At 42.3% G+C, this 13437-nt stretch overlaps 1 protein-coding gene across 5 annotated transcripts in view; it reads left to right on the top strand.

Moving 5' to 3' along the window:
* The window catches only part of EYA2 (EYA transcriptional coactivator and phosphatase 2), a 131343-nt gene that overhangs the window by 97676 nt on the left and 20230 nt on the right, over positions 1–13437 (top strand). For all 5 annotated transcript variants that reach the window (XM_083508121.1, XM_083508120.1, XM_083508118.1 and 2 more), the window contains exon 10: positions 12872–12961. In XM_083508121.1, the coding sequence (XP_083364247.1) occupies positions 12872–12961 (90 nt within the window). The remainder of the gene's footprint in view (positions 1–12871; positions 12962–13437) is intronic.

The following is a 13437-nucleotide window of genomic DNA, read 5'->3' as shown; positions in this document are numbered from 1 at the left end:
CCCTTGATCTAGATGCTATACTCCTATTGATGCAGCCCAGAATTTGCTTGGCTTTTTTAGCTGCCGCGTCACACTGTTGGCTCATGTCAAGTTTGTGGTCAACCAAGACACCTAGATCCTTTTCACATGTACTGCTCTCAAGCCAGGTGTCACCCATCTTGTATGTGTGCCTCTCATTTATTTTGCCCAAGTGCAATACTTTACATTTCTCCCTGTTAAAGTTCATCTTGTTTGTTTTGGCCCAGTTCTCTAATCTGTCAAGGTCGTTTTGAAGTGTGATCCTGTCCTCTGGGGTGTTAGCCACCCCTCCCAGTTTGGTGTCATCTGCAAATTTGATCAGGATGCCCTTGAGTCCATCATCCAAGTCGTTGATAAAGATGTTGAATAAGACCGGGCCCAAGACAGAACCCTGTGGCACCCCACTAGTCACTCTTCTCCAGGATGAAGAGGAACCATTGATGAGCACCCTTTGGGTTCGGTCAGTCAGCCAGTTACAAATCCACTGAGTGGTCGCATAGTCAAGACCGCATTTTACCAGCTTCTTTACAAGAATATCATGGGGCACCTTGTCGAATGCCTTGCTGAAATCAAGGTAGGCTACATCCACTGCGTTCCCTTCAACTACCAGGCTTGTAATTCTGTCGAAAAACGAGATCAGGTTAGTCTGACATGACTTATTTTTCATAATCCCTGACCACTGGCCCTGTTAGCTAGGGATGATGGGAGTTGTAGTCCCAAAACATCTGGAGGGCCGACTTTGCCTAAGCCTGTTTTGGACTATAAAACATCATCCTTAACCATTTACTATGCTGTTTGTGGCTGATGGGTCTTGCAGTCCAAAATATCTGGAGGGCACCAGGTTGGTAAGTCTAGGTTAAGTGATCTTGCCAATACTGCGGACCCTGGGCAGGGTCTGAGTGGGTAGAACCCATAATGGAACTAGGCAAGGCGCAATGGTTATGTGTTAGATCCAGGGGCAGAGCTCAGTACAGAAGCTGTTTATTCACCTAAGATGTGCAGCAGGGGTGGGGAACCTCTGACCAGTGCGCTAATCTTGGCCCGCTAGGTTTTGTGCACTAGTTCCAAGCATACTCAGTCCATGCAGAAAGCAGGAATGACTTCACAGTGCATCCGCTAATGCATGGAAAGGTTGAATCTGCTCTTTTTGACTTATTCAACTTTGGCTTATTCAGCTTGTGGTGGTCCCATGGAATTGTCTGCTTGCTTAATGGAGTTGGCTCACTTACACCTAATAGATACAGTGTGTAAGTTGTTTGCACAAGTGTAGTCCAATGCACCTGATACCCAGCAAAATTACAGGGATGAAAATCAACAGTTTATCATGTTTTATCGCATACGCATTACATGCAGTGAGCATAAGCAAAGGGCAGGATGTGCAAGCCCTATCCTTTAGCACACCAGCTATATGTAGAGTTAAACCACAGAGCCTAGGGCTTGCCGATCAGAAGGTTGGCAGTTCGAATCCCCGCGATGGGGTGAGCTCCCATTGCTCGGTCCCTGCTCCTGCCAATCTAGCAGTTTGAAAGCACGTCAAAGTGCAAGTAGATAAATAGGTTCCGCTCTGGCGGGAAGGTAAATGGCATTTCCGTGTGCTGCTCTGGTTCGCCAGAAGCGGCTTAGTCATGCTGGCCACATGACCGGGAAGCTGTACGCCGGCTCCCTCGGCCAATAAAGCGAGATGATCTCCGCAACCCCAGAGTTGTCTGTGACTGGACCTAACGGTCAGGGGTCCCTTTACCTTTTTATATGTAGGTAAGAACAGAGTTTACATTAGCCCTATTGAGGCATGATCCTTCTCTTGCTAACTAGCTCGGCCCTCTCTTTCATTTCCCCATTGCCTGCTCTGCCACCCTCCACACACTGAGGAGCAAAGATATGTAGTGGAAAGTTTTGCTGTATGCATGGGGACTCTGCACATGATTTAGATCCCTGATTGTCCAGCACATGGAGGGTAGTCATGCAACAGGGACAGGATAAAGGGAGAGAAGTCAGCTAGCACAGCCCCCTTACTATATATGAAGAAGGTCTGAATAGGGCTATTATGAGCAACAAATCTCCTAAACGCTCTCCTAACTTCAGGTCTTCTTATGGTATTCTCAAGCTTGAACAGAACAGAGTTCAATTGTGTATTAATTATTTCAAGGGGGGAACTTCTATCAGAATAGAACTTTAGTTTATCGTATGGTTGCAGTAGTCACATTAATTTCCCTTAAAATTAGTATCTTCTTTGAAATGGAATCATGTTGATTCATGGTTCTGCTGGCTAGCCCGATGATGCTTTTTATCATTCTCTGCACTGTCAGAAGGAAAGAAAGAAAGAAAGAAAGAAGAACTTGTTTTATTTTCTAGCACTGCAAAATTAATTGAAGAAGTTCAAATCTACTTGCTTTGCAAATATTTTTTGTTGTTGTTGGTTTGTGAAAATCTGTGTTGTGAGGGTTCAACTCAGATACGTAGACTTTCCCCTTGAGCTCTATTAGCTAATTCAGAATGGCATGTATTCTTTGCTTTGTTTGAGAATTGGCCTAATAAGTATGTACCGTTGCTGCTGCTGTTCAGACATCTAAGAGTTCTCCATTCCTTTGACAAACATAAGCCAAAGTGCTTAAGGACATCTGTTTATTTTATTTCTATAATGAGAAAACCTTCCATCTTCTTCCTGGTTCAGCTGTGTTTATTTACATTTTGTTACTCATATGGGCTGGGCACCTTGGGATATTAAAAACCCGCCGTGGCCTTTTAGCAGGCATCCCTCTTTAAAAAGCAAGAAGGGGGAAAAGAGGGGAAAGTGGAGAAAAGGCAGAATAAGCCCTTCCTAAGGAAAACACAGCCCTTTAGAATTCTATAAAATAGATTTTCAAAACAAATACGCTGTAATTCGCTCAGTAGATGGTGGATTAACTCAAGATGAATACAATTTGGGAAGGATTTTCTGAGGAAGTAGGAAATATTTTGCTTAACCTACTAGAGGCTGAATCTTGTGTTCAGTGCCCTTTTAGGTTAAATAATGAAAGCATTCAGTCATTGTAGGCAATCTTAATACTGTTTTAGACGTGCCACTATATCGTTTGTTAGTGGAGCTGTGCAAGGCAGCTAGAGTTGTGTTTTCAGCAGCTTTGGATTGTGTTTAAAGAGAAAAAACAAGGGGAAGTTTGAGTGTGCCGACGTTCTCATGGCTTGACATGACTGCAGGGAGTGCAGACCACTGATGTTAGAAAAGCTGTTACATCTGCACTAACTGGAATCTTCTAAATGCTCAGCCCAGGTGCCCATCACCCCATAGAGTTTCTGATTTGCACCTCTCCTCTTTCTTGTGCCATGTCCAGTCCCCAGCTCACAGGATGGCCAAATGTCCTATTTTACAGAGGATAGCCCTCTATTTGAAAGCATCCACTATTTGAAGGACTGTCAAGTCCAGCTGAACAACAAAGAACCATAAGAAGAGAGAGAAGGGACCTTCAGGTTGCCCACTGACAATCACCAGCTGGACAAGCAGCCTGGGCAGTCAGATCTGACTATATTTGAACCTCTAGTAGCCATTAATGGAGTTATGGGAAAGTATTAGGGAATGCTTATAAGAAAAGCTGTGTAAAGCGACCCAAGTTTTTGGTTTTATATTAACACAAATTATTACCTAAGGTGATTTTAAAAAATAAAATAAGAGAAGAATGAAGCAATAGGTTTTGAGGAAAGTTATAATGGAGTTCCGGAGTTAGGGAAAAATGTTCCCCTCTGCTGCTTGCTTAACTACTAAGCCATGTTAATTTATATGTGTATTCTTTCTCAGCAAGGCATGAAACTCAGCAACCAAAGAATAGATTATAACTTGCCCTCGTTCAGGCATGTGGCTCAGCCTTTTCTCCCTCCCTCTTGCTCTCTCCCCTTTTCACAAGCTCTGCTTCTTTTTTTTTCTAGTTAATACAAGCAAACAAACTAGTCCCATTTCCAAGCATTTCCAAGTAATTAAACAAAATTAAAACCATTAAACTCTTTCTTTACTGACAACTTCATTATTAACAGCTAACCGCAAAGATGAGATTTAACTTGGAAGGCCCTCAATTGCATACTAATCTGCCTTTCACCTCTGGCTGACACCTCCAAAAGATAACCCCCCCCCCTTCCCTTTAGAATAGAAGTCTGACAAATACACTTAATTAATGCTTTCTTCCTGGTGGAAAAGTCATTATTTGTTCACTGCATAAGCAAGTACTTGGCAGGAGCTTAGGAAGTCTGATAGTTTCTATAAAAGAGGAGTTTGTGTATGGGGGGGGGGAGAGATTTTGTGCAGTGCGCTCCTTGTTTTTGAAAAAGCAAAATGTAGATAGAGATGTAGAAACACATTACGCAAACACTTGGAATGTCAGATGAATTGGCACATAGGTAAAATGGAAGGGCACTCATTCTCTGCCCTTTCACTAATGGCATGCAAGTCTTAACAGTTTACCAGTTAAGACATAAGTCTGGGACTTTGAGTAATTTGGAACCAGAAACTGAAGTAAGAAAGAGTGACTTGCGCTTGAGAGATTGCCAAAGATAAGTCGGTCTCCAACTTCCCTTACATTTTCAGCAACAGCTACAGGAGAACTGAATGCAGAGGACCTGCCAAGTGGATCAGGAGTAGCTGCAGGTGGTTAAAAAAAATAAAAATGCAATGTGTGGCTTAGTGCGCACTTCAAAAACAAGTATAATCAAATGTTTTTTTTTTTTAATGAAAGTAAACTAAAAGCCACGGCATCAGAGGCTGAACTCTGTATTTTCGGAAATACAGGGGCATCTACCCCTGAAGCTTCACACTCAAGCTCTCCCCATATAAATAATTGCACATTAAAGTCCAGCAATGTGAAATATGCAACCTGACAAATTCATGTTGGTACCTCGGGTTACAGACGCTTCAGGTTACAGACGCCGCTAACCCAGAAATAGGACCTCGGGTTAAGAACTTTGCTTCAGGATGAGAAGGGACCTCCGGAACAAATTAAATTCTTAACCCGAGGTAACACTGTACAAAACACATGCATTCTTCAGTTCACATGTTCTTCTGAACATGTGTTCTTCAGTTCACACACAGGCACTTATTTCATAGAGACAGACATAAGAAATTTCCTCTTTCTTTGTATGAGGAAAGTGTATGGCTACAACCACCCTGTGATACAGCCGATGTCCTTTTCCCCTACGATAAAAGCCAGGGGAACTTGAGAGATATTGTCATTCAAGCTAGCATTGTGTATGCACACATGTACACAACACTTTACAGAAGTCGAAATGTAAAAAGAAACCTGTGAATGCAAGTGCCTCAAACTAATAAGAATAGCAGCCGCCAATATGGTGCCCTCTGTATGTTGCTGGACTCTTCATTCCCACCAGGCCTAGCTAACATGCCCAGTGGCTGGAGATGATGGTAGCTGGATTCCAGCAAAATATTGGCCCACTCCTGAATAAGAGTAATAACCAGTGCCAAAATATTGGCACGCCTGGTGCTTTTAGTTGGGCAGAAGCCTTCTAATTCTGTTCCTCCCACAAACATGGCCTGCACACCTATCCAAAGATTAGCATTTGAGACAGATTTGCAATGTGATTGCTGGATGTTGGAGCAACTCCATCTCAACTGTCAGTTGGGAGAGGCTGTGGCTCAGAGGTAGGGTAGTTGCTTTGCTTTAACCAAGGTTGGCTTGATTTCAGATTCTACCCCCCCCCCCTCAGTTAAAAGGCTCTTGAGCTGCATACCTAGGAAAAGTCTGTGTTTGAGGCCCTGGAGAGTCGCTGCCAGTCAAAGTAGACAATACTGAGCTAGATGGATCAGTGATAAGGCTTGGAATATGGCAGGTTTGTGCATTCAGTTGTTGAAAAGGAACACACAGATAAATTAGGTTGGGTTAGAGCAGTGATTTTTTTTAACAGTGTTGCAGGGCCGTGTTTATCTGGGGCTCCCCAGTTAGAAGACCAGTAATAACAAGATTTTTTTGAAAAGCCAATTGCCGTTAGCAAAGTGTAACCATAGGAAGGTGCTGAGTGTTGTTCTAGGATCCACCCTAGACTCAGAGAAGCCTAGAATACATAGAAGAGGCCTGCAGGATCAGTTTGATGATGCATCAAGTCCAGTATCCCAAATAACCGCCCCTAGGAAGTCCACAAGCAGGGCATGAAGGCAATAGTCTTCCCATAATCCTTTGCAAGATGCAGCGGTTTCATGGTAGACAAGGGGAAGGTGGGGTTCTTCACTAAACTATTCAATACAGAAAGCAGTTGCTTGATATAGAAACTTCAGAAGCCGATGGAATTGGGAAAGTGAGAATCAGTTTTCCCTTCCTCAATACCTATTGGATTTAGATGTGAAGACATGGAAGAGGGATTTAAAAAAAAACACTTTAGGATGATAAGCTGGGTGGTGGTGCCATACCTGTGTCTGCTAGAGAGAAGTAATTATGCCTGTTCCTTTCCCTCCACAAGCTGATTCACGTAGTCGCCATTTCTTGACTTTTTCGTTTCACATTGGTGTTTATAAAGCTACTGTGGAACGATAGGAAGGAAGAGCCTTCCCTAACCAGGTACATCATAGCTGTTTTGGAATAATGAGAATTTTAGCTCAATGCATCTGGAGGGCACGAGGTTGAAGATAGCAGGGATAGAGAACTGGGCATTGATCTGGGAGAGACCCTGGTTCAGGTCCCTGGGGGTCCATTGGGTGGCCTTGGGCAATAATATTTATATACTTCCCTTCCAAGAAGATCTTGAGTGGCATTTCAGCATTACGGCAACCCTAAGTTATAGACTAGGCTGAGATTAAGTGCCACTTGCCCAAGATCTTGTGAGCTTCAGAGCTGAAAAGGGATTTGCATGCTTGCTTCCCTTATCTGAGCTGAATGATTTACCATACCGGTGTAGCATCATCTTCATCTTACATCCTTCCTCTGGAAAAGGAGAATAATAATGGGGAATGTTATGGGAATGAATACACCAGAGGTTGCACAACATGTTACATAATTGGTGGTAGCAGCCACAGTATTTAACTTATGGGTGTTCTAGCACATATCCACTTAGGTTTCATCCTGCTTCACCCTACCTTGGGTTATGTACTGTTTTGCCGTCAGAACATGCACTGGAATGCTTTCAAGAGTTGATGCAATGCTTTGTTCCCACAGTTGGCCTGACCAATCAGGGCCAAATATTCAGTGTTCTATAAATGTGCCACCTCTAAAGCAGCTAGTGGAACTTAGCCAACTACTGACATTGTGTTCCACATTTCCCAGTCCCCACTTAGCCAACTACTGACATTGTGTTCCACATTTCCCAGTCCCCACTCCACATTACTGGCTGCCATCCTCAGAGGGTGGGGAAAACACCAAGCATCAGGAAGTTGGTAAGCTCTACTAGCCATTACAGAAGGGAGGATGGTGTTAAACATAAATGCTTTCGGCACAAGGTGTGTATTTTTATTTGAACATATTGTTTGGCTCTCAGTTGCAGCAGTGAGAAAAAGATGGCCCAATCTGTCATAAAAAAGCTGCCTTATTCTGAGAAGTTGTTCCACCTAGCTGTCAGGTTTCGGAGAAATGGCTTCCTCCCTCCCTTTGGCCATGGATAAGCAGAACAAAGTGAAAATAGTCTCTTACCAGTTAAATATATTTTTAATGTTCACAGCAAAAGAACAAAGAGTCCATTCTCGGAGGAAAGGTGCTACCAATTAAGGTTTCCACCCACTTCCCCCCGAGCCACCCCTGTCACTTCCTTTGTCTGGCAACCTGATCTCGCAACCATTGGACCTTCTGTGTAGCTACCTTATTTGCTCTCCATGATCTTAGACTGATCGGTTGGACACTTTCCAGCGAAAGGGAGTCTGCTAATTCTCTCCCTCCCTGTTCTTCTCCTAGCTGTTCCCCACTCAGTTCTGCCCAGCTGTTGTCTTCTGAACTATGTCCCTCTGCAAACCACTGCTCCAAATCTATACCGCTCCACTGCTCCTGGGCAGCTTCAGGATCCTTGTCAGGAGCAGGGGCAGGGGGAGTCCCCCCCCCCATTCCTCATTAGAGTAGCTCTCCTAGCCTGGACACTCGCTAAGCACTGCCTCCACTGATTAGCACCAGTTCTCTAGGGTTTCAGACAATGTTCTCTTCCAGCTCCACCTGGACATATGAGGGATTGAACCCAGGACCTTCTGGATGCAGAGCAGATGTTCTACCACTGAGCTATAACCCTTCCCCATAGCCCTGTCAGAAAGATGAGACCAAACATGGATGCTAAGCCAAGTTTAGCTTGCTTGGTGGAGTCTTCAGTGTGTTGGGATTCTGCACTTAAACACACACACACTGTTGCCCTGATCCTGCACCTGGGTGATCAAGTTTTGATTGGCATGCATATATTGAGTTTTAATTTAAGCCACTAATTACAAATTACAGAACGTCCTCCTCCCTCTTACACTTGATATAGGAAAATTCCCATGTAAATATATTTATTCAGTCTGAGAAAGGTTATGAAAGAAAATCAAACTAAATTCAATAGAGACGACTTAAAACAAATTTACAAGAACATTTTGATAGAAGTGCCTGTGGTGATGTAATAAATTATAAAGAAATGGTGTGTTGGGACCAAAGAATAGCTGGAAAAGCAAAAGGAAATTAAAATAAAAAGCTCCCCAGTGCAGGTCCGGTATGAAGGTAATGAAAAAGAAGCTTAAAAGGCAAACTAACAATAGATGTAATGATATGAAGTCTTGGGTTTAATAGGGGAGAAGTAAGAAAACATTTTTTTGGTGAGTTGTTTCCTTAGTCTGAAGAAGAATGTGGACTTTCCTTGTAGGATTTGCTCCATAGTTGAAAGCTATTTAGCAAGCCCAGCTTTTCTTTAAATAAAAACGTTGCTAGCCCTCAAGGCCATGGAAAGAAGTTTGTAAACATGATGGGAGAAATGCTGAAGAATAGTCCTTAACCTCTTGACCGGCTTTCCTGTTCTTTTGTGGACATTCATGAGGTCTAAAACATGAAATGTGCCACCACCTGCTTATTTTCATACCGTCATTAGGGACACCTTAATGTCCCTGCCAACCTAGCAGTTAAAAAGCACGTCAAAGTGCAAGTAGATAAATAGGTACCGCTCCAGTGGGAAGGTAAATGGCATCTTCGTGCACTGCTCTGGTTTGCCAGAAGTGGCTTAGTCATGCTGGCCACATGACCCGGAAGCTGTACCCCAGCTCCCTTGGCCAATAAAGCGAGATGAGTGCCACAACCCCAGAGTCGGCCACGACTGGACCTAATGGTCAGGGGTCCCTTTACCTTTACCTAATGTTGAATAGGATGCCTTAACCTCAAGAAAACAAGCCTAGCAGAATCAGGGGAAATAATTAAACAAAAACTTGGGTAGCCACATGGGTAGAGCAAGCATAGGTAGGCAGAGTACCAAAGTTAGGAGAAAAGCTGAGAGTACTTCAGGATATCAGAATTCAACTATATCAATTATATAATTTCACTAGCAAAAGACAGGATTCCCTCTAGTGCAACAGGAAACTTGGGGCTGTGAGTTTGAGCCCCACGTTGGGCAAGAGATTCCTGCATTGCAAGCGGGGGGGACGGACGGGACCTCAGAACAGATGTGGAGAGAGTCAAGAGGGGGAGAAGGTTCTGCTATGCAAGGAAAATCCTTGCAACTGACAGATCCTCAGCCTTAGCACTGTGTTAAATACAATCTCTACTTGGCACAAAACGTCTAAAAATTGTAAGTGTGAACACTGAAAATATACTATTACTTTTCGCCAAAAGCTTGAATATTGTAGGTAGAGTTTTCTCTTTAAAAAATAACCTAGTTCCAAGCATGTTTTCTGTTCAAGGCTACTGCCGCCTCTAGAGATACAAGGAATGAGCAAGTTAACTCATAACCAAACACGCTGCAGAATCTTCCAGCTGCAATAATTCTCCTTGGAAAATCTCTACCCCTTTAATAGAGAGACACAAGACCCTTTAAATAAATTTTAATCATGCATTCAGTGAAGTGACATGGCTCTGTAGTGGCAGGCTCAGCCCCTGTTTCATACACAGTTAATTCATAGAGCATGGGTAGGCAAACTAAGGCCTGGGGGCCGGATCCGACCCTCAGACGGTCCAGGAATCAGCATGTTTTTACATGAGTTGAATGTGTCCTTTTATTTAAAATGCATCTCTGGGTTATTTGTGGGGCATAGGAATTCTTTCATTCTCCCCCCCCAAAAAAAAAATATAGTCCGGCCCCCCACAAGGTTTAAGGGACAGTGGACCGGCCTCCTGCTGAAAAAGTTTGCTGACCCCTGTCATAGAGTATCTGCAGAGAGCCCCGCTGTATACAGCTGCATGCACTGAAGTCTCCCCATGTAGTCAGAGACTTTGTACACATCACTCGCTTAAAACGCAGCCAGATCATTCTTTTTCTCCATTCAGATTGAAGCTGGTTTGGGGGAGAACGCATCAAAATGCAGCATTTTCCCAAGAAAAAAAACAGGATATATGTGGATTGTGGCTAACATCATGTGCAGGCTGCTTTTCAAACCAGTCAACAGAAATCCCAGAGAGAGAGAGAGAGAGAGAGAGAGAGAGAGAGAGAGAGAGAGAGAAAGAGAGAGAGAGAGAGAGAGAGAACTATGCCCTCTATGGCAGATCAGATCAGATAAACTAATAAAATATTTAGGCATGGGGCTTCACAAGGTTTAGCTAACAAGCATCTAAATCTCTTTCTCTCCGTTAATGCTGATACATTTGTCTTTTTGACTCCAATGCAAGAATGAGAAGATGTGGTTGGTTCTCTTTTTATTTTTTTATAATTTTATTGAGATATTTGAAATAATACATAAATATTGTTTAAAATAACCTTCGTTAAAAAACCAGAAGCCATCCTATTAGGAATTATAGGAAGAGAAATACCAAAAATATATATAAATATTTTCATGTATGCGACTATGGCTGCACGAATATTGATAGCCCAATGCTGGAAAGAGGAGAAAATTCCCACACACAAAAAAATTGGCACATAAGTTGATGGAATATGCAGAGATGGCCAAACTAACTGGTAGACTTAGAAATCAGGATGATAACAAATTTAAAAATGAACGGGAAACTTTTATTGCATATATGACAAAGCATTGTATACAAGTAAATACATCAGCAGGATTCCAAAAAGCACTTGCAATACTATCATAATAGATAAAAATAGATATGAATGGATGGAAATATGATTTGGACATGCACAATTTAACAATGAAATCATGGAACCATGGAGGGGGTAGAGGGGAGTCGGGGGAGGGGAGAAACTCCATATTTTGGCACTGTATTGAATACAAACATTATGCAAAATGATACAGTTGTTCAATTTTTTTTAATTTCTTAATGTTTATTGTTATAAGATGTTTGTTATCATGAAAACCAATAAAAATATTAGAAAAAAGAATATATATAAAGGTAAAGGGATCCCTGACCATTAGGTCCAGTCATGGCCGACTCTAGGGTTGTGGCGCTCATCTCTCTTTATTGGCCAAGGGAGCCGGTGTACAGCTTCCGGGTCATGTGGCCAGCAGGACTAAGCTGCTTCTGGAGAACCAGAGCAGTGCATGGAAATGCCGTTTACCTTCCCGCCGGAGTGGTACCTATTTATCTACTTGCACTTTGACGTGCTTTTTGAACTGCTAGGTTGGCAGGAGCACATAAATCGCTTGAAAAAGAAAATCACTTAGAAGTATTAGTACTGTCAAACAGTATGTAAATTTGGTTATCTCAAGTGAACAAATAAATAAAAAATGGTTATTGTGTTGTGGTTGGGGTTTTTTAAATGAAAAATGAAAATTATTTTTAAAAAGGAAGGTGGGACATGCCAGAAAGATGGGAAAGGGTGATATTGAGTGAGTGTCGACAAAGGAGAAGATGTGAGCCCATTGTGCTAAAACTAACAGCAGCTACAAGAAATTTCCCATACTTACTTTTACATCACTGTAGGCTCATGTAACACTGTTTGGACAAACAATTACTCCCCTGTCTGGCTGCACTCATGGACCATACCTGGTGAAATCTTTACCCATGTGATCTGCACATGCAGCCCTTGGAAAGAGGCAGGGGCCTGTTCTCAAATATATAAGAAAAAAGTAGATGCAATCCAGTAACTTGTAGTGGGGAAAGGGATTTAGAACGTTTTGAGTAGCCAGTTGCTGTTTCTGTAATCTCTGTGCTGTTCTGTTTATTGTTGGCTTTTGTTATAGCCACAAAGGTTTTCGGGGGGGGGGGGGAATATTGAAACAAAAACCTTTCGAGTAAAAGAAATGATGATGGCCCTTAGCTTTCATGTTCAAATGCAATCAAGTTATCAGAGCTTTCATTTTCCTTCAATGCAGCCCCCCATAAGTTACCCATGTGGCTGGAACCGCAGCCATTCTTCTTTAATTAACAGCTACACCAAGAATGTATAATAATTTAGGTTCATGCGTATATACATCAACCGTTGTCAACACTATTTGCCGCAAAGGTTGACAGAAATACGCTCTTGTCTGTGCATTTTGCTGCTTTGTAGGTTCTCCCAGACGGATTTGTTTGATTAACCTCACCATTCAATTACATGCCTCCACAGAAATCTGCAAAAAATTAGGGCAAGGCTTATAGAAATCCGTATTGTGCTGCCATGGTTTATAGGAGAGGGAGAGAGAGATGTAGGGGTATCCTTATATATATAAAGTTAAGATAGACAGGAACAGAGGAGGGAATAGCATTACATATCCTAATTCTGGTGCAAGTTCTTACTTTTTTGTTTGTTTTTCCCAGTGTAGAGTTTCAGTATCATATGTTTTCTCAAAATTTAATCCCAAAATCCAAAGATATTAAAATGGTTGACAGCTTTTCCTTTCTAACAGGACACCACCACATCCGTCCGGATAGGCCTTATGATGGAAGAAATGATCTTCAACCTTGCAGATACACACCTGTTTTTTAATGACCTCGAGGTAGGTATTGGTTTCCTTTCAATTTATACGTCCTTTTTTATCTACCCATTTTGGAAACATTTGTCCTTCTATAACCAAAGTTTTGTTACAGTGCAGTCCTGTGCAGGTCTACTCAGATGTAAGCCCCAGTGAGTTCAGTAGAACTGAACTCCTGGGTAAGTCTGTATAGGATTGCACATAATTGCAGGTAAAATTATATTTTGAGAGTATTTGAATCTGTCTTCTTTACGTTTTTCCTCCCTGGTTATTTGGCAGTGAAAGGAGGGTTATGGTCACAATTTTGTGTGTCTGTATTGCTAAATTTCAAGAATGAAGCCTTTGCTACCTGTGCCTCCTGGGGCTTCCTGTTTTATTGGTTATTCGTTAGTTAGTTTGGGGTGGGAATAAGCTGGCTCCTTCATGTGATCAAGACCCAATAATAGAAAAGCAACACTCAAGTTGCAGCAGGTAAACCCAAATCGTCATCAGCGTAACAT

This window comes from Podarcis liolepis (assembly GCF_965112155.1).
Source record: "Podarcis liolepis genome assembly, chromosome: 6".
In the NCBI taxonomy this organism is placed as follows: Eukaryota; Metazoa; Chordata; class Lepidosauria; order Squamata; family Lacertidae; genus Podarcis; species Podarcis liolepis.
Note: the sequence above shows the minus strand (reverse complement) of the source record. Positions and strands in the feature narration are given on the sequence as shown.